This window comes from Garra rufa, chromosome 18 (genome assembly GCF_049309525.1).
Source record: "Garra rufa chromosome 18, GarRuf1.0, whole genome shotgun sequence".
NCBI lineage: Eukaryota > Metazoa > Chordata > Actinopteri > Cypriniformes > Cyprinidae > Garra > Garra rufa.
In genome coordinates, this window is record NC_133378.1 from 3,081,648 (window position 1) to 3,104,531 (window position 22,884).

A 22,884-nucleotide genomic window follows, 5' to 3' on the forward strand; every position below is an offset into this window, starting at 1 on the left:
CTGTAAGAAATACTTTGTTTGTCCACAATGAACATGAGGACGTGACGTGACACAGTCAAAACAAATTTGAATATTTTTGATGTTTAATATACTTTTTTTTTTGAAGAAATTAATATTAATATTCATTAGAGTAGTAGTCACTTTCAGAACAAAAATGTACAGATAATGTACTCACCCCTTCTTTCTTTCTTCAGTCACAAAGAAATTATGTTTTTTTTTTTTTTTTTTTTTTTCAGGATTTCTCTCCATATAATGACATCTATGGTGCCCCTGAGTTTGAACTTCCTAAATTCAGTTTAAATGCAGCTTCAAAGGGCTCTAAATGATCCCAGCCCAGGAAGAAGGGTCTTATCTACGCTGTAAAAAGTTCTCACCAGTTCAAACCAAAAAAACTAAAGTTTAGCAGCTGCCTTAAAATTTTAAGTTAAATCAAATTAAGTCATTTCAACTCACAAGTAAAATTAACTCATTTTATTGTAATGAGTTAAAATAACTTGTAGTTTTAAGTTGATTTAACTTAAAATTTTAAGGCAGCTGCTAAACTTAAGTTTTTAAGTTGGATCTGGTGAAAACGTTTTACAGTGTAGCGGAACAATAGGTTATTTTCTTAAAACATTTACAATTTATATACTTTTTAATTTCTACTCAGAGTACACAGAGCTAGACAAGACGAGCATTTGAGGTTAAAATGTATAGAAATTGTAATTTTGTTTTTTAGAAAATAACATCGTTTTGCTAGATAAGACCATTCTTTTCTCGGCTGTGATCGTTTAGAGCCTTTTGAAGTTGCATTTTGGAAGTTCAAACTCAGGGGCACCATAGAAGTCCATTATATGGAGAGAAATCCTGAAATGTTTTACTCAAAAACATAATTTCCTTACGATTACTCCTTTAAGGACAAATTCATTGATCCAGAGTGACAAAAAGTCATTTAATGTTAAAAGATTGAATTAAAAATGTTAAAAATTTAAAAAAGAATCCTGAATATGACTGTTTTAAATATTGGTATTAATACAAAATGTTTCTTGAGCAGCAAATCAGTATATTAGAATGAATTCTGAAGGATCGTGACTGAAGACTGAACTAATGATGCTGACAAATCAGTTTCACGTCACAGGAATCAACTACATTTTAAAACACACTCAAATAGAAAACAGGTATTTCAAATTGTAATAGTATTTAGAAGTAGTACTGGTTTGATTTTATTTGATTAATGGAGAAGTTCACTTTCAGAACAAAAACCCTTGTTATCCAAGATGTTCATGTCTTTCTTTCTTCAGTCGTAAAGAAATTATGTTTTTTTTTTTAAGGGAAACATTTTAGGTTTTTTCTCCATATAGTGGACTTCTATGGTGCCCCGAGCTTGAACTTCCAAAATGCAGTTTAAATGCAGATTCAAACAATCCCAAATGTGGCTGTAAACAATCTGAGCTGAGGAAGAAGGGTCTTATCTAGCGAAACAATTGGTTATTAAAAAAAACAAAAAAAAAAAACTACTTTTTAACCTTAAACCTCGTCTTGTCTTGCTCTGCCTGAACTACATCGCTGTTTTACCTTTTTTGTAAAGGGTGTTTGATCTTTGCAAACACTGGGTTGGTACTTCTGCAGCCATGTAGGATGATTTTAAAGTGATTTTTTAAGTTGAGGGAGAAAATGAGACTCAATAACTGTTTTAAACCAGAGATGTACATACTACTTATGCACAATGCAGAGAGACAAGACGAGCATTTGAGGTTAAAAAGTATATAAATTGTAATCGTTTTGCTAGATAAGACCCTTCTTCCTTGGCTGGGATTGTTTACAACCACATTTTGGGATCGTTTGAAGCTGCATTTAAACGGCATTTTGGAAATTCAAACTCGGGGCACCATAGAAGTCCACTATATGGAGAAAAATCCTAAAATGTTTTCTGCATAAAACATAATTTCTTTACGACTGAAGAAAGAAAGACATGAACATCTTGGATGACAAGGGGGTGAGTACATTATCTGTACATTTTTGTTCCGGAAGTGAACTTCTTCTTTTAATAAATTCAGCCTTGGTGAGGATAAGAGCTTTCAAAAGCATGTAAAAACCTTACCAACTCCAAACTTTTGAACAGCACTGTAAATGTGGAGGAGGGTTTGGACCAATGAGAGACAAGTCTAACCTTGTTGCATCATTGCATCATGTTTGGTTAGGACACACTGTGAAATATGTTGTAAGTTTGAGTGTTTTGTAAGGTGAATTTACCATGATTTATGCATTTATAATTTAATATCCCTATGCTTGACTGGCCATCCTTCCAGGGTATTACTTGCCTTGAAAATACTTAGTTGAAAATGTTTTATTCGAATCCCTCCCTTAAAGGTTGTATCAGCGATTTCAAGCCTGAAACATAAAGTGTCAAATTCAGCTGAGCTTTCTTCACGATCCGCTCGCTGCCTGCCCCATAAATTGGCTGTAAAAAAAAACGCGTCTCTGTGGTCAGCCTAGGGTCCGAGATATGCCAAAAAACAATCGGTGCTACCAACCTTTCCACAGCAAAACAAACAGTGTTCCAACCAATCAAGAAAGGTCAGCTGAATGTGACACTTTATGTTTCAGCCTAGAATCGCTGATACAACCCTTAACAATCATTAACGTTTTACATTCTGCTACCATATGCTCTTTTTAGTAGATTATTAAACTTAACATGCCTGACTAAATTAGCCTAATTAATAAAACCCAAAGTCATACATTTAATTGTGAGCATTTGCTTGATGTGACTAATATAAAGTCTGTTTCTCTTTTTCTCCCTCACCGTTTTCTCTCTCTATTTGTGTGTCTGTGTGTGTCTTACTGTTGCCCTGTTTGTGTGTTCCTGTGCAATCCGGCCTGTGCTATATGTGTTTGTGTGTGAAGGAGAGGTCCGCGGCCTGCGGGGGGATGACATGCATGTGTCCAGGCATTTAACATCATTGAGGATTTTAAGACTAGTAGGCTGCCCTCCGCCAAGCCATGATGGACATTCTGGTAACTGGCCTTTTTCTTTCATTGCTGTTTGTGTTTGCGGTGTTTTTGTGGTGGTTCATGTGCGTGTTAGTGGATTGAAGAGCATTTTGATGTGCTTTGTTCATTTTGGTTACTGTGATGTAATGATAAAATATTGAACTGATGTATCCAGATCCACTCTTGAAAAAAGGTTGGAGTCAAAATGGAGTCGTGTTGATTTAATAGAAAAACCATATGTGACCCTGGACCACAAAACCAGTCATAAGGTAAAATTTTACAAAACTGAGATTTATACATCATATGAAAGCTCAATAAATAAGCTTTCTATTGATGCATAGTTTGGTAGGATAGAACAATATTTGGCTGAGATACATCTATTTGAAAATCAGGAATCTGAGGGTGCGAAAAAATCAAAATACTGAGAAAATCATCTAAACATCTAAAGTTGTCCAAATTAGGTTCTTAACAATGCATTTTACAAATCAAAAATTACATTTTGATATATTTACAGTAGGAATTTTACAAAAAAATCTTCATGGAACATGATCTTTACTTAATTTCCTAATGGTTTTTGGCATAAAAGAAAAATCAAAAATTTTGACCCATGCAATGTATTTTTGGCTATTGCTACAAATATACCCCAGCGACTGGTTTTGTGGTCCAAGGTCACATTTGGGTTCTCTTTAAGAACATTTAAAGGCATAGTTCACCCAAAAATGAAAATTACTCCATGATTTACTCACCCGCAAACCATTCTAGGTGTATGACTTTCTTGTTTCAAATGAATACAATCAGATTTATATATAAAAAAATGGCTCTTTCAAGCTTTATTATGGCAGAGAATAGCTGTTGAGATTTTGAAGTGTAATAAAGTGCATCCATCCATCATAAAAAGTGCTCCACACGGCTCTAGGGGGTTAATAAAGGCCTTCTGAAGTGAACCAATGCGTTTGTGTAAGAAAAATATCCGTATTTAAAACTTATTTAGAATGAACAAATGAACACGGAAGTGCAGAGTAGAGAGCAGAACAAAACACTGGTCACAAATTAGAAGTAAAAAGCAAAGATTTGTAAAGAAAAATGTTCTTCGAATGCTCTCTCGAACACGCGTACCACAGTATGAAGTTTTAAATGTGGATATTTTTCTTACACAAGCACATTGATTTGCATTCGAAGGCCTTTATTAGCCCTCAGAGTCGTGTGGAGTACTTTTTATAATGATGGATGCACTTCAATGGGCTTCAAAATCTCAACACCCATTCACCACCAGAGCTGTTTGGTTACTGGAATTCTTCAAAATGTGTTCTTTTGCGTTCTGCAGAACAAAGAAACCCATACACGATTGCAACAACATGAGGGAGAGTAAATGATTACAGAATTTTCACTTTTGGCTATTTTTTTATTTTTTTTTTAATGTTTTGGATAATTTCATAAAGCTACCAATAAGAGTGAAGCACTTCCAGCTCACTCTACTGCACTTTACTACATTTTAACTCCATTCCACAGATTTTCCCTTCAAAATCATGGCAGAAAATGTAAAACATGTCCATGGACGCCTTCTGGTCCTGGTTAAACCCATATATCAGCAAACCCTCTGATGTTTAGCATTATTTGTGTGTTATCTTCTTCACTGACAAAGCTTTTTGTGTTTAATACTTGGGAGAAGTATTCTGGTTATTGCTGGAGTTGTTTCGTCCTCACCTCTCGCCTCTTTTTTCTCCTCTCCTCGCATCCTGTCTGGTCTCCTTTGCTTTGTCATCCTGTCCTTATTGTCTTTCTTTTCCTCTTTCCTACTTTCCTTTCCTATTCCACACACACATACACAAACCTCCCTTAAACTTATTTTAAAGGAGTTCACTTCCAGAACAAAAATTTCCAGATAATTTACTCACCCCCTTGTCATCCAAGATGTTCATGTCTTTCTTTCTTTCTTTTCATTATGTTTTTTGAGGAAAACATTTTAGGATTTTTCTCCATATAATGGATATCTATGGTGCCCCCGAGTTTGAACTTCCAAAATGCAGTTTAAATGCAGCTTCAAAGAGCTCTAAACGACCCCAGCCGAGGAAGAAGGGTCTTATCTAGCGAAACGATTGGTCATTTTCTAAATAAATTGACAATTTATTTCCTTTTTAACCTCAAATATTCATCTTGTCTAGCTCTGCATGAACTCCAGTTCAGTACAGTTAGGGAAGGTCAAAAAATTCCAATCTCATTTTCTTCTTCAACTTCAAAATCATCCTCCATCGCTGCAGAAGTATACCGACCCAGTGTTTACAAAGTGAACATGCAAAGAAGATCAAACTCCCTTTACAAAAAAAGGCAAAACAGCGATATAGGACAATTTTGAAGTTGGAGAAGAACATTAGATGGGAGTTTTTCGACATACCCTAACTGTCTTGAACCAGAGAGCTAGACAAGACGAGCATTTGAGGTTAAAAAGTATATGAATTGTACATTTATGTTTAGAGCCCTGCATTGAAACTGCATTTTAAAAGTTCAAACTCATGTTTTCCTCAAGAAACATAATTTCTTCTCGACTGAAGAAAGAAAGACAAGGGGGGTGAGTAAATGATCTGTCAATTTTTGTTCTAGAAGTGAACTTCTTTAAGTGAGCCTAAATTAGGCTACAATTACTACATCCTTAAAGACATATTTTGACGTGTTTGTATTTTAATTCAAACTCTAGAAAGTTTCCATCACTTTTGAAGATGTACTATATTTTGTGTCACTTCTCAAATCACACAAACACACACTTCTTGGGCTAGCCTTGGTCTATCAATGCTCACCGAACAGCAGAGATGAAAGGAGAGCAAGAGATCTTGATCAAGCGACAAAGACTGCTTGAAAGCTAGAAAGACAGCAAGAGAGACAGAAACGAGAAGTCAGCAGAGGGAGGGAGTGATAAGTCACATGATTCATGGCCAGTCTGCCATGGCATCTGGATAAAGTTAGAGGAAAGCAAGATTTAGATCTAAAAACAGACAAGCAGACAGACATTCATTCTGTTTGTGTGTGTATGTGTGTGTGTGTGTGTGTGTGTGTGAGGGAGTTTTCCTCTTGTCTTTAATAACACAGAGCAGCTTACTCATATCTCCAGTAGTTTATTTAGTTGCACGTCTTCCTGCAGAGCTCCTCCCACCTCCATAGACTATAGTTTGACTCATATATTTATATATAAAGCCAAACATCAGTGCACATTCTCTCTCTCTCTCCCTCCCCCTCTGCCGGGTTAAGTTTCTTGCCCTCAGGAGATCCCTGAGTTTCTCACGCTTGATGCCAGGTTGGGGGTGCGCAGTGCTAGTGATCTCAAGCCTGTTGGTTTTGATACTTCTTTTAGAAAACAAGCGGCTATGTCTTTTTGAAAAGGGATGGAGGTGGTGTAGCCTAGTGGATCTGGGCCGCTTTCCAAAAAGCTCCAGGTTCCAGTCTTACAAGGATTGATTCTCGGTCACTGTGTTGGTGTGCTGTGATCATTGTAGGCTATGTTTGGAACAGAATGCTAGTATGTGCAGAATACACCGTATACTGAGACATTTTCTTAGTAGAATCCAAGGGTCAGGGTTTAGATAGTTAGCATGACCCTGTTAGCTGCTGACCACATGGGTTCTCCTAGTGATTCCAACCATACCTCCTCAAACATATTTGATTTATGACAAATGTCGGTGGTTACATATAATGTTAAATAAACAAAGCTATAGATTGGGAAGTGAATTATTTCCTGTTTTAAGGTGAGATCACATTTACCTTTGTACAGCCAAATTCTCCAGGAGAAATGCAGCCGTCTTAATATAAATCTGTGTGATCGGGAATTTCTCATGAGGGATGTGTGAGGTGTGGGAATTTCCCAGATGGATACCGCATTAGATTTAAGTTAGTTAAACTTTCAACATGACAATTCACCATGTTGACCAATATAAAGCTGTTAAGTTTGGAAATTACCTCTAAGTTAGTGGTGCTCAATGAATAGCCTTCTTTGTCCCAAAAAATTTGCTAATGTGATCACATCTTTATGTATCCTTTTAAACAGTAGTATTCTAATTAAATCACAGGTGAAAATGCCTTAATGTGCAGACAACCTTGCAAAATCTACATTATTGATATTGTGATATTGCGATATTGCGATATTATCGTGGTCACATGAAGATATCAAACTATAGGTCTCCTGGGCAAAAAGTGTAGTTTTTAAAAGATATTTAAATTTTTTATTCTAACATAAAAGGTCTTTAAAGTTGTCTTCGAAGCGTGTACTTCGTTCAGGCCATCAGCTCATGATCTGGTATTTTCTGTGCCTCAGAACAGCTCAGTTCACAGTGAATGCAGTGAACTCGTTTATTGCATCTGCTGTGAGTTTAGCACGTGTTTGGGAATGCAGCGGCCACCAGTTATGCTTTATTTTCGTTGCAGATGATTACAGCATTGCACTAGATTTGTAGTGAGGCGCGTTTTCAGTAAAGCTGGAGTTTTCTGTCAAAATAAAATCTCTACTGCCGTTTCTGTCAAAATAAAAGTATTGCAATTTCCCTACTGTAGTGTAAAGCAAAAATAATATACTTATGAAGTACTCATTTTCATTTACTTTGCAGTGCAATTCTTTTACAATATATGCCTATTACTGTCGTTGTTCGGCTTCCTAAAACACCAGTGTGAATGTAATTTAGACTGAGAAAGTATACCACAAATAAAAAGAGGGTTGAGTCCTCTTTAAAGTTGAAGTACAAGTCAATTCAATGACTTTTTTCTAACTTGTTTGCTTAGTTAAGAACATGGGTTGGTGCATTAGATAGAATAATTAAACTTTAAAATGTACAAAATTTTCATTGTTTGTCTTTCTTTTAAAATATTGCAATAAACACTGTATCGTGGACTTAATATCACAAGATTATCGTATCATGAGATTTTGATATCATTACATCCCTACCTACTGGATCTCGAGTGCCAAAATGTATATATTGCCCCTCAATATGGCGATGTTAGAATTTGAAACTAATGGTTCTTTCATTGCACTTGTTTTATTTCTGGTTCACTGGAAATGGAAAATCAAGTGCTAAAACTCGTTTGGCCCTTGTAAGATGTAGATATAGTGGAAGTATACTATTATGCATAAAGCCGTGTTTGGCTAATAAAAGTGTTCTTCTGAAGAGAAAATATTCATACTTAAAACTTTATAAAATCTAATTTCTATCTTAGAAACACAAAAGCACAGTGGAGAGATCAAAACAAAACACTGGTCATGATTTAGAAGTACATAATGAGATTTTGTACAGAAAAATGTCAGAGGATACAAGGCAAGAGGAGACTTTCCTTTGCTGTAAACAAAACTTGGTTCTCACAAGACTAGCATATTCTCACCCTCTAGGCCGGTTTATAAAGGGTTAAATATGTAAAGTGTCTTACAAAAACGCATAGATTTGCTTTAGAAGGCTTTTTTAACCCACGGAGCTGTGTGGAGTACTTTTTATGATGGATGGATGCACCTTTATTGGACTTCAAAATCTCAACAGCCATTCACTGCTATTATAAAGCTTGGAAGAGCCAGGACTTTTTTTTTATATATAACTCCAATTATATTCTTCTGAAAGAAGAAAGTCATGCACCAAGGATGGCTTAAGTGTGAGTAAATCAAGGGTAATCTAAAAATTACCCTTGAGTTTAATGTGGCTTGCACTGACTTGGATAACTCATGCCTGCTATAAAAAGCTGAATAAACTTTCAATTTTTATCAATAACAGCTTTGTCTATTGATTACTCCAGCTCAGAGTAGAACGTCTAGGTTGTCATCTAGTAATTACAGTAATTGCGACATGGCATGAACTCATGTTAAAGCCTCTGTTGTATTCTGTTCAAAGAAATCTTTGAATCCTAACTAATAAAGACACTCTTAAACTTTTTAAATTTGGTTTGAGACTGAAAAGCGAACTGATGTCACCCAGTTTGGGTGAGTTTGCAGCGTGAGCGTTTCTGCTCAGCCTCATGCTGTGACCTCTAAACAAATGTGATAGTTCAGTCATGTGACAGAGAGAAAGAGAAGCTACAAATACAGCTCTGTGTTGCTTTAAATGGCCGTAATGTGTGTTTGCAGTGATTTAAGACCAAAACGGAGCCAGTTCTTGGTGGGCCGCTGCTCTGCTGCGGTTGCTCTTCAATAAAACCACTTCCTCTTCTCATTGTTTCTCTGAGGCAGCTCCCTCTATTTTGAACTCTTACTTTCGTAGACCACTAATGCTTTTCTGATCCTTTCACTGGGTTTTCTACATCTTAAGTCCTTGTTTTTGCTTTTAACCAAGAAATGTGAAACGGTTTACTTCTAATGTCATCGGCTAAACTGAATTTCAACTCCCTTCACATGTTAATCACATATGTGACCCTGGAGCACAAAACCAGTCTTAAGTCGCTGGGGTATGTTTGTAGCAATAGCCAAAAATACATTGCATGGGTCAAAATTATTGATTTTTCTTTTATGTCAAAAATCATTAGGAAATTAAGTAAAGATCATGTTCCATGAAGATTTTTTGTAAAGTTCCTACTGTAAATGTATCAAAATGTAATTTTTGATTAGTAATATGCATAGTTAAGATCCTAATGTGGACAACTTTAAAGGTGATTTTCTCAGGATTTTGATTTTTTTGCACCCTCAGATTCCAGATTTTCTAATAGATGTATCTCAGCCAAATATTGTCCTATCCTAACAAACTATACATCAATAGAAAGCTTATTTACTGAGCTTTCATATTATATATACAGCTCAGTTTTGTAAAATTTAACCTTATGACTGGTTTTGTGGTCCAGGGTCACATATACCATAAAGCTTCAGAACTAGTACACTTAAAGGGATAGTTCTAATTGATACTTTCGTGAACATGTGTCGAAGACAGCAATACATTGTTGAATAATGTTTTCTTTGAGCACAAAAAGTATTCTCATAGCTTGATAAAATTGAGGTTGAACCACTGATGTCACATGGACTATTTTAATGATGTCCTTACTACCTTTCTGGGCCTTGAATATGGTAGTTACGTTGCTGTCTACGCAGGGTCAGAAAGCTCTCCGATTTCATCAAAAATGCCTTAATTTGTGTTCTGAAGATGAACGAAGGTCTTACGGGTTTGGAACAACATGGAGCTGAGTAATTAATGACAGAATTCTCATTTTTGGGTGAACTATCCCTTCAGTTATTGCTAGAATCACTACACTGTTTCTCAATTCCCATTGGAGTTTCCCAGCAGGAAGTTGAAAGACTGTTAGTGTTGTTCCAAATTGATGGATCTGGTAAAAGGCCACTTTAGTCTTGGAGAACACTTCCTAACTTAATAAAATCAGTCACCAGCTCAGACTTCTTCTAGCTGTAACAGTTACAGTTCACATTTGCCCTGTTTTCTCCAGGGGTCATGACCTTTAATCCCCCATGAGCTGCCAGGAGAGGGGCTGTTGTATTGAGTCACAGAGGAAGCTAGTACGTGTTACGGACTGCAACCACGGGCTCAGGTCGCTTCTGCTTTTTAATGCCAGCGAGCATTTGAGGTGGCACATGGTAGCTCAGAAGTCACTCAAGTGTCATGTGTCAATAATATTGGCAAACAATGGTATGACAGAAACCTCAGGTTGTCGTCATGTAAAGTTGTGTAAATTACGGAAAGTTGCTCATACTTTTTTGTTTTTCTGATGTTTTTCTGCTATTCTAATATATTTCCGAAGAATCATGTGACACTGGAGACTGTAATGATGCTGAGAGTAAGGGTGCTGAAAATTCAGCCTTTGCCATCACAGGAGTAAATTACATTTTGCAATATATTAACACAAAAATCAGTTATTTGAAATTGTAATAATGTTTCACAATATGATTGTTTTTTTTAGTTTTTTAATCAAATAAATGCAGCCTTGGTGAGATACTTCACACCAAATGCGAATTTAATATTTTGCGTGAGTAGATTGCATAGATGTTTAATGCAAAGATGTGATTGATGCAAATTGGAAAATGCGATTCCTGCAAATGTGTGATTCGCCTTAATCTTGTCTTCTGCGGAAAAAAAAAAAATCAGCTCTGGAATTTGCATGAAGCGCTGTTGCGCGAGCCAGTCAGCGAAGAGCTTCTGTTGTATCAGAAAAACGAGGAGTTTTGTTATTAGAGCTGTCATGATTTCACGGTTCAATTCGAGTACTTGATTTAAAAAAAATCCTCGATTGTATTTTGCACGTGGCGAGTAACTGGGAAAATACCGGAAGTGACACATACAATGGACGTGAATCCATGAAACACAATATTAGAGAATTTCCCAAGTCTGCATTAAATATTAAACCCATTTAAAATCATAATAAAGCATAATGCTATTGTAATTTCACAAACGCTATGATTCCGTTAAATTAATATATGCAATACTTGTTTAATATATACGCTTTAATTGTTTACATGCGTGTAGGTTACATATATGCATCTCCAGAGCGGCTCCGTTCACAGTAAATGCTGCTCCACACAAACTGTTATTACTTACATGTGTGGAGCGTCTCAGACTCCATCTCTGCATATTGTTGTAAGTTTAGGTTAATTATAATATTCATCTGGGAGCGCAATGTGTGCCATTTCATCAGATTTGTAAGGTAAATTATTTATAAACCTATGCAAACACAGGAGAATACATCAGTATCTTTCTCAGTATGCTAACTGTTAATCAAAATTTTAAAATAAAAGCTTAAACCCTCACTCCGAGTTTTAATGTCCACAGACAGTACAGTAAATCTATGGGCAGACAGAGGGGAGCAGGATTGGCAAAGGACCTCGAGGTGGGAATCGAACTCGGGTCGCCGTGAGCACAGTTGCGCTATATGTCGGCGCACTAACCACCAGGTTATCAGTGTTGACATGTCTGTATTTATTACCTAAAAAGTAGGGATGCACAATATGAAAAATTCTAACCGATACCGATAGCCGATAATTAAGTCCTTCTTTTGGCCGATGCCGATACCGATAACCAATACATTCATATTTTTATAATAAATTAGTTTATCTTAGATTTTGTATTCTCCATTCTTATGGAGAGCGCAGGTCATGGTTGCTTAGCAACGGCAGCCGTCACTGGAGCTCAAACTACAGAGCGGTTTGGCAAAGACTTTGAAAGAAAGAGAAGGCGGCGCTTCAGCGTTTTCCATGCATTTTTAGGCGCGACATGTGAACGGCCCCTAAAACAGATTCACCGCGATGACGACCTCTGAAGTGAGATATAAGATTGTTAAAACTTAACAGCTTTTCACCTCCTCTCGGAATCCTTACTAAACATGTGTTGCAAATAGCAGTAGCATTGTCCTCCTCTGTCACCGTGAAAAACTTCCAGACCTGCGAAGGCGATGATGACGACACAGATGATGACGTATTAAACGCGACAAAGGCTGAGAGTCACTGCAGTTTACAGCTGCAGTCACTTGCACTCGGAAAGCAGATGAATCTCAGATAAACCAGACTGATTGACTGATTTACCAGCAAGAGTACTTTATCGGATCGGGTTTCATTTATTTATCGGAGCAATAAAAATGACGTCATTTTTACCCATATCGGTCGATAATTTATCTGTCCGATAAATATCGTGCATCCCTACTAAAAAGGTAAAATAAGTTATTCGATTACTCGATTAATCATCAGTAACCGACCGAATACTCGATTAATCGCCAGAATAATCAACCGATTACTCGATTACCAAGTGACACGAAAAACACTCCGCGAGTAATCTAGAGCAAGTAACGTCATGCAATTATTCACGTCACTTTTGGTGTCTTTAAAAAATAAAAATAATAGAGTTTCTTACCAAATGTGTACGGTAGTGTATTATAATGTACAGTAAAAGTGAATTACACTGTCATTTAAAGTTGTAAACATTAAAAAGTTGTAAACATAAAGATTATTTCAGTGTGTTTTACAAGAAAATGCTATTTCAGTATTTTTATTTAAACATTTAATGTGTCACTTGCCATTTCTTCCAAATTATTTGTCAAACTAACTAGCAAATTCTGAGTGAAAATTGTTTTGAAGTAAATCCGACACCCATTTTAAACTGTCCAATTCTACATCTTGAGGCTACTGTACGTTAAGCAGGATGTGTTAGATAAACAAATAGCAAACTCATTGAGCTGTTGAACCGAGATGTTGTCGTGTGTGTTATCTGATGAAGAGGGCATGTGGGATTGTGCACGGATGTTAGCATGAGCATTAGTTGTGGTGCTGTGGACTCATTGTTTGTCAAGACATCTGGTTTGATCTGGCGAGAGGTGAGCGGCTAGAAAGAGGAAGAGGTGGCGGCTGACTCATTAGATTTCAAGCGCCGTGTGCCACTTACAACATCTGAAGAGTTACAACACTTCCTCTCCTCTTCTGTCCCTTTATCTCTCTGTCTTTTGGGCTGTTCAAACTTGAAACTTATCACTGTGAACTCTGAACGTAATGCTAGGATATCCAGTACACTGTTTTGTACTGTAAATGTGGAAACCCTGGATTAAAGTTGTATTTAACTTGAATATTTAAAATGAAAAACTAATTTAATCATTCAATTATTATTTATTGAATTTTTTATTAATATTTAAATATTTAATATTGTATTCTATGGCTGGTGTGCAAGTTCAGTGCAATGCATTATGGTGCTCTTGATGGTTTTTATAGTTGAGCTATTCGTTTCCCGTGTGACTGTACAAAATGAGCTGAAATTTACAGTGGGATCTCCTTACAAGGACATCAAACTACCGCATAACTCCGCCGAATACTTACTGCAGCTCCTGGTATTAAAAAAATCTGTTGACCAAATAAACTATTTGTGTGTGATAATACTATATGTGACCCTGGACCACAAAACCAGTCTTAAGTCGCTGGGGTATATTTGTAGCAATAGCCAAAAATACATTGTATGGGTCAAAATTATTGATTTTTATTTTATGCCAAAAATCATTAGGAAATTAAGTAAAGATCATGTTCCATGAAGATTTTTTGTAAAATTCATACTATAAATATATCAAAATGTAATTTTTGATTAGTAATATGCATTGTTAAGAACCTAATTTGGACAACTTTAAAGGTGATTTTCTCAGGATTTAGATTTTTTTGCACCCTCAGATTCCAGATTTTCAAATAGATGTATCTCGGCCAAATATTGTCCTATCCTAACAAACCATACATCAATAGAAAGCTCATTTATTGAGCTTTCATATGATGTATACATCTCAGTTTTGTCAAACTTAACCTTATGACTGGTTTTGTGGTCCAGGGTCACATATGGCTGCTATTTCACACAAGGTTTTTGGCTTTTCAGTGATAGTTGATGATTTAAGAGAGAATGTACATGTACTCTTAGCTCACAAATCTTTAAGATGATGTGTGTGTGTGTGTGTGTGTGTGTGTGTGTGTGTGTGTGTGTGTGTGTGTGTGTGTGTGTGTGTGTGTGTGTGTGTGTGTGTGTGTGTGTGTGTGTGTACCTGGTATTCATCACGTTGTGGGGACCAAATGTCCCCACAAGGATAGGAATACCAGTAGATTTTGACCTTGTGGGGACATTTCTCAGGTCCCCATGAGGAAACAGGCTTATAAATCATGCACAATGAGTTTTTTTGAGGAAGTAAAAGTGTGCACAATCTCCTGTGAGGGCTAGGTTTAGGTGTAGGGTAGGTGTAGGGCCATAGAAAGTACGGTTTGTACAGTATAAAAACCATTACGCCTATGGAATGTCCCCATAAAACATGTAAACCCAACATGTGTGTGTGTGTGTGTGTGTGTGTGTGTGTGTGTGTGTGTGTGTGTGTGTGTGTGTGTGTGTACATATAGTGAGTGAAGCAATGAAAACTCGTTCTCTTTGTTCAATTGGAAGCTTGAGTTTCAGAGCCTGTTCGAACAAGATCAGAGTTAGCAAACGCTCTTCTCTTTGGTGAAATTTTCTGCTGTTTTTCTGTGTAACAAGTAACTCTGTCCCACATTAAGACCCAGTCTGATTTTCAGGCCTCTTTTTGAGAGTCTGTGACCAATTCGACTTCGCCAAGGCTCCAAGTTTGGCCCCTAAGTCTCTGCAGGGTGGTGTAAGGACACTGAGGTGCTCTGTCCCGCTCTTGGTCCTATTTATCTGATGCTTTAAGTGCTCATTTTGTCTGATTTTATGTTAAACGTTGCACAAACGTTGGACAGAATCTACTATTAGGCTTATTCATACTAGTGATAGACTGATATTGCCTTGAACAGTTACTTAATTTGTTTTAGTTATCAATTTTTATCATTTATTTTAGTTCTTATAAAATAAATATATTTTATTTTTTTAAATAAATTTATTTTATTATTATAAAATACATTTATTTTATTTTATTTTATTATAGTGAATTTCCACTATTACATCTTTCTATTGACTGAGAACATCGGCTGAGTAATTCCCTCTCTGAAGCAGTGTTAGGTCTTTTTTGCACCAGCGAAATAGCTGTCCGACGTTTGCCCTCGTACCTTTAACCTTTGACCTTCCTTGCACCAGACACCAAATTCCCCCTTAAGGTGCGGCAGTTCTGACTCACACCGTTAAGAGTACTGCTTTCCTGGCAAAATGAGATTCCCGTCTCAAATATCAGAGAGTGTGTGTTTTCACTTGTTTTGTATGTAAACTACAAGCCTCTGCCTGTTTGAGGAATCATGCCAGCATTGCATTTTAAGTGCAAACTCCTGAATGTCATTCATTCGAAACCTCATCAAGCTTACTAAAATGGCTGCAAATTTGACAAGGAAAAAATGTGAAGTTACCATTTTTGTATACAGTTTTTTTTTTTTTTTAATTCATGTGCCCCTGTAGTCTTTAATCAAAAATATTCCCATGATAACAATGCAATGATCCAAACATCTCCTGATGGACCAAATACAGTTCAGCCATACATTTTTATTTTTCACAATAGTGGAAAAAGGATATTTTTTTGCAAGATTGCAGTTTTCCTTTCATGCTGCCTTTAAAATGTCGTAGCCATTACTGACACTTATGAAAATTTCTGGTCATCCATATGTAATTTAGCCAAATATCCTCTTGTTAGAGAGCATGGCACTGTTTTTGATGCACGCAACAACAAACAGCACCAGCAAAAATGTCTGATATGCATACAAATGTCTCTTATGAACTGGTTCTTCTTAATGAATCATTCCAAAAGATTTACAAAGCAGCTTCAAGCTCATTGATTCAGACTCAGTTGTTCATTCAGAGCTTACAACTAATTCCCTTCGAGTCATTTTGCAAGTCAAAAGTTGACATACACCTTGCAGAATCTGCAAAATGTTAAATATTTGACCACAATAAGAGGGATCGTACAAAATGCATGTTATTTTTGATTTAGATATTTCACATAAAAGATGTTTACATAGTCCACAAGAGAAAATAATAGTTGAATTTATAAAAATGACCCTGTTCAAAAGTTTACATACACTTGATTCTTAATACTGTGTTGTCACCTGAATGATCCACAGCTTTTTGTGTGTTTGAACCCTTTCCAACAATGTCTGTGTGATTTTGAGATCCATCTTTTCACACTGAGGACAACTGAGGGACTCATATGCAACTATTACAGAAGGTTCACGCGCTTACTGATGCTCCAGAAGGAAAAACGATGCATAAAGGGGTGAAAACTTTTGAATTTGAAGATCAGGGTAAATTTAACCCTTTTTTGTTTTCTAAGGGAACATGTATGTAGCTACTAAGGGACAGTACTAAATGAAAATATATATATATATATTTACAGTAAATGAGACAAAATTAGAAAAATGTACACATCCTCATTCTGTTCAAAAGTTTTCACCCCCTGGCTCTTAATGCATTGCTTTTCCTTTTGAAGCATCAGTGAGCGTTTGAACCTTCTGTAATAGTTGCATATGAGTCCTTAGTGTGAAAAGATGGATCTAAAAATCATACGGTCATTGTTGGAAAGAGTTCAAATACACAACAATGCTGAAAAATCAAAGAATTTGTGGGACCTGACGGATTTTCTGAAGAACAGCGAGCAGTTTAACTGTTCAGGACAAACAAGGGACTCATGAACAACTGTCACAAAAAAAAAAAAAAAAAAAAAAAACAGCTGTGGATCATTCAGGTAACAAACACAGTATTGGGAAGGAAGTGTATGTAAACTTTTGAACAGGGTAATTTTTATAAATTCAACTCTTATTTTCTCTTGTGGACTAGGTATATGTTAACGTCTTTCATGTGAAATATCTTATTCAGGTCAGTTATAAATGAAAAATACATGCATTTTGTACAATCCCTATTATTTTAATCAATTATTTTGCAGTTTCTGCAAAGTGTATGGTAAACTTTTAACTTCAACTATATGTTCAAATTAAACTTTAGGTTGTTGCATTTAAAGGAACACTCCACTTTTTTTGGAAATAGGCTCATTCTCCAACTCCCCCCGAGTTAATAAGTTGATTTTTACCGTTTTGAAATCCATTCAGCCGTTCTCCTGTTCTGGCGATATCACTTTTAGCATAGCTTAGCATAGATCATTGAATCCTATTAGACCAATAGCATCGCGTTCAAAAATGACCAACGAGTTTCCATATTTGTTGTATTTAAAACTTGACTCTTCTGTAGTTATGTCGTGTACTAAGACCGGTGGAAATGCAAAGCTGCGAGTTTCTAGGCTGATAAGATTAGGAACTACACTTCCATTCCGGCGTAATAGTCAAGGAAGTTTGCTGCCGTAATAAGGCTGAAGCAGGAGCAGTAATACCACGCAGCACATGTGCAAATGCTAAACTAGCTGGGAACTCATTTCTGATAATACTCCGCCTGATTCAGCCTTATTACGGCAGCAAACTTCCTTGACTATTACGCCGGAATGGGAGTGTAGTTCCTAATCTTATCAGCCTAGAAACTCGCAGCTTTGCATTTCCACCGGTCTTAGTACACAATATAACTACAGAAGAGTCAAGTTTTAAATACAACAAATATGGAAACTCGTTGGTCATTTTTGAACACGATGCTATTGGTCTAATAGGATTCAATGATCTATGCTAAGCTATGCTAAAAGTGATATCGCCAGAACAGGAGAACGGCTGAATGGATTTCAAAACGGTAAAACTCAACTTATTAACTCGGGGGGAGTTGGAGAATGAGCCTATTTCCAAAAAAAGTGGAGTGTTCCTTTAAGAAGTCAGTGGTTTCCTAGTCCTCATTTGTATATCTGAAGACCAGTTATGGGAGGGCAGTCACAGCTCTTTAACCGTATGTAATCATGTGTACATACTGTATGTGTGTGTTTTAGAGCCTGTTTTCATTTGTCTACATTTGGCTCGAATTGCCCACAGTGCCTGGCATTATTTAAACAAGCCTCTCTCTCTGACTCGGTCCTCTAGCGCCGATCTGTGTGTGATATTATGAAGGAATAATCACACAGATTAATTCTCAAATGAGCTCTTAATTGCTTTAAGCCCCCGGGCATGAACAGCAGAGCTTTATTCAGTCCTCCAGCACCAGAGCAACGCCACCCAGAGAGACACGTCCCAGCATGCCTCCATTCCGGTTCTCACTCTCAGAGTTTCTGCCTCTGCCATGTGCTTCGCAAGGGCCCCGGTGACACTGGAGCTCCCAGCGGCCTGTATCAATTTTACACCGTATCCTGTCTCTCGCTCACACTTTTAGCCTCTCCTCTATTTCTCATCTGCAGACATGTGACCCTGGACCACAAAACCAGTCTTAAGTCGCTGGGGTATGTTTGTAGCAATAGCCAAAAATACATTGCATGGGTCAAAATTATTGATTTTTCTTTTATGCCAAAAATCATTAGGAAATTAAGTAAAGATCATGTTCCATGAAGATTTTTTGTAAAATTCCTACTGTAAACCTATCAAAATGTAATTTTTGATTAGTAATATGCATTGCTAAGAACCTAATTTGGACAACTTTAAAGGTGATTTTCTCAGGATTTTGATTTTTTTGCACCCTTAGATTCCAGATTTTCAAATAGATGTATCTCGGCCAAATATTGTCCTATCCTAACAAACCATACATCAATAGAAAGCTTATTTACTGAGCTTTCATATTCTATATACATCTCAGTTTTGTAAAATTTAACCTTATGACTGGTTTTGTGGTCCAGGGTCACAAATAGATTTCCTTCGGGTTGTGTTTCTGTTTTGTGTTACTTCATTCAAGGCATTTATGACAATCAGTCATTATTCAACTTTTACATTTAACGAAGACCTTCGTTCAACTTCCGAACACATATTAAGATATTTCTGATGAAATCCGAGAGCTTTCTTTTGCGAACCAGCATCGAAGACACGGAAGATAAGGTTGAACCACTGATGCCACATGGACTATTTGCAATGCTCTACTACCTTTTTGGGCCTTGAATGTGGTGGTTGCATTGCTGTTAGGGTCAGGAAGCTCTCAGGTTTCATCAAAAATATCTTAATTTGTGTTCTAAAGATCAATGAAGGTCTTACGGGTTTGGAACAACAGACTTTTCAATGACTGACTTTTCATCTTTTGGTGCACTGTTCCTTTAATACTAGGTGTAAACAAGGCCACAGTCATAAAGGTCTGCATGGATACGTTTTTATACATGTTTTTCCATTTCAGTTTGAGCACATGGCAGAGAAAGCGGCATACGTTGTAGTCTCACATCGACTCACTTTCTCTCTTGCTTTGTGTATTGCACCCTCTCACTGTGGGTCAAATGGGATGGTATTTGTGGTTGCCAAGACTTGACCAAATCCCTCCTAACAGGATTGGAGGGAGGGTTAACAAGATTAGAATGTACTGAGCTGCCACTACGCCTTAACAAACACACGTATTTGGCCGAATCATATATTAGACCCATGAATACGTAAAGCCATGCCGTTCATTCCGCACTTGTGTAGTCTGTCGAGGAAACTTGTGAAACTTGCAGTAAGCAAAAAAAGAAGAAGGAGAAAAGAAATACGCAGACTAAACAAAAACACAAATGTTTCCTCGTTTGAGACTGTCATTGTGCAGCACGTAAAAAGCAAACAGGAGAGGCGTTTAATACAGACAGAATCTCCGGAGGGAAATCCAACACCGCGCACTGTGAGAACGAAGAGACGGGGGAGGATTTATCCCTTGTTTGCTTCGACAGTATTTGTGAAGTGTGGAGTGTGTTGTCAAAAATTCTGGCCACCGCTGACCCCGGCGCAGAAAATAGCTCTCCAGCAAAGAAAAAGAGAGCTGGAGAGGGGAGGATGAATGGGGGTCTGCCAAAAGCTAAAAATACCTCAGGCGGCTGCAGCCATCTTTACAGCACAGAGACTTTCACGCACGAGGGGGAACGAGGAGAGAAGTCGTGAAAACTTTCGGAAAATCAAATGAGAGTCAGGAAGGGAAAACAGCGAGGGAGTAGGTGTTGAGGGGACGTCTCCTCTTGCCTCCTTCATAGCCTGTCGAAGGCTGAGAGAACAGAAAGCAGAAGATATAGTTCGTTGTAGCTGCTTGGTAACTTGGTTTGTTTGGTGGATTGATGGAAACAATGCTGACACATTTGGCTAGTACCTTAACGGTGCATTACATAATTGTTTTGTTTGTTTCTCTTAGGGATACATGGTGTATCGATGCCAGATTTGTTGCTATTAGAATTTTGTATTAGATTTATATACTTTGTTTTTAAGATTAGATTATCTTTGTCGGTACTTAAAGGGTTAGTTCAACCAAAAATGAAGATTCTAGTCATTAGCTACTCACCTTTATGTTTTTTCAAACCTGTGAGACGTTCATTCATCTTCGAAACCAAATGAAGATATTTTTCAAGAAATCCGAGACCTTTCTGACCCTGCATAGACATCAATGCAACACATTCAAGGCTGAAAATGCAGAAAGGACATCAATAAAATAGTCCATGTGACTTCTGTGGTTCAACCGTAATTTCATAAAGCTACACAAATATTTTTTGCTTTATTTAACATTTTTTTCTCTTTCCTGTCAGGCTTTGATGCACATTCATGACAGTACCATGCATTGTAGAAATTGTCAAACTGAAGTCGTTATTTTTGTTGTCTTTGTGCACAAAAAGTATTCTCGTAGCCCCCTAATAGTTGACTAATTGTTAAGAGGCTTGATCGTCCAAAATGTTATTAGTCAGTTTTATTTTTTCTAGACTCATTTTTAATGGTTAAATACTATTTTATTAGTCAATTATAATCATGAAACTTATACAATTTAACATCCATTTATTAAAGGTTTAACAAAAATGACATGTTTAGGGCCCTATGAAATGTATTTTTTCTTACCTTATGTTTTATTGTTGCCAAATTCTGGGTTTAGCATGTCTAATTATTTAAATGCATAAAAACAACTTTTATTTATTCTTACAATGGCCTTGTGAATTTTTATCCCCCCAGAATTTCTGTGTTGTGTATTTACATTTTTCTGCTTATCAAATGAAAGCATAAAAAATCTATTAAATTGATCTTTTAATTAATCTAAATTAAACAAATTAAATTTTTTGGCAAGTACAGGGGATTTACTATTAAAATTAAAACATGAAAGAAATATTGAGTGATTGTTTTTTAAAAATACAGTTTTTTGTTTTTTTTTCAAGAGTAGTAGTAGTAGTAGTATTAAGTACATTCTAAATAATAGTAATATATTTCTAGCATATATGTCTTGTAGTTAAACCGAACTTTTATTTTGACGCGTTGCCGTGAATACCAGTGGCTAGAAGGGATACAGCTGCGGCCGGAAACTAACAACAACTTTTATTCAAACTCTCAGAGCCGTTCTGGAGATGATGTTCATGTATTTATGTCCTCATTTACTGAGACGGCAGATGCTGAAATCACCGCAAGCATCACGCGTGCTTCTGTAATGTTATGTGTAGTAAGCAAAACCACGCATCAGCACATTTCATTAACAAAGAGACACGTGGAACATGCAGGATTCATATTTAAAGTCTTTTTGCGGCTTAATATTTACAGATACTAGTCCATGTCGCGATTTGATTTAATTTAATTTGATGACTTTTGAGTAATTCTTCCAAACATTGACAAATGTCCATGACATTCCACCTCACCTATCATTTAGACCTCAAATATGGCTTTTATTATCTAAAAGATGTATGTTGTAGCAACGTATGTAGTACATGGCTGCTCAATCTAATGTCAAATTAGGAAAATGTGTGCTATGGAAGTGTTTGTGCATAGTGTGGAAGCTAAACAGTAGCGCACTCACTGCATGACAGATGGAGCAGACGGCGTTAGGGCTGGGCGATATGGCAAAAATGTAATCTCAATAAAATTTTTCCCATATTGAACGATAACGATATCTATTTCGATATAAGCTGTTGATGTTGCCAGCTTTAAAATAGTATCCCAACAATGACTAAAGCCACAAAAATGAAAGGGTTCATTAAATTACATTTTAAAGTATAGTTTATTAACAAAAACAGATTACAGATTTGGCCTTAAAAATTAAAACAACTTACTAAAATAAATTAAAAAATAAAAGTTGTGACAGAGTATGGTAAATGAGAGTAAATGTACAAAATGTAAACATAACATAATTTGTAACACAATTATTTGTTTATTTATTATTATTTACACAATTGTTTATTTTCTCTATTATAGGTTGAGCTATTTAAATTAGAGGTAACCACTGCATTTTGAAACAATCTACAGTATAAATAACAAAAAAAATACGACACAGTTCTTTCTTAATCGTATTAAGTGCAGACAATGCAGCCATAATCAAAGCAGGCTACTCTCTAAATATTCAAAGTGCAAATAGAGACCCGATATTTCAATCATGATACAGAGCTATAGACATACACAACCTATTATAGCCTACATACTAATAACAGCCTAGATGTGTCATGTAGCCTAATTTGCGTGCATTGGGGAGTCACTCTCTAAACAAGAGGGAATAAAATTGCTTTTGAATGCGCGTGCGTTTTTTGCTTTCGGTTTCAGTTTTAACA

The 22,884-nt window shown here is 36.5% G+C and overlaps 1 protein-coding gene across 2 annotated transcripts in view; it reads left to right on the plus strand.

Annotated features, from left to right (window-relative positions):
* rgs19 (regulator of G protein signaling 19) overlaps positions 1 to 22,884 on the plus strand; it is a 54,776-nt gene that overhangs the window by 13,113 nt on the left and 18,779 nt on the right. Inside the window, exon 1 of one of the 2 annotated variants that reach the window (XM_073823716.1) lies at positions 2,913 to 2,994. The exons of the other annotated variant lie outside the window; for it this stretch is intronic. Within the exon in view, the coding sequence (XP_073679817.1) occupies positions 2,913 to 2,994 (82 nt within the window). Of the gene's footprint in view, positions 1 to 2,912; positions 2,995 to 22,884 lie in introns of those variants that run through there. 2 annotated transcript variants of the gene reach the window in all.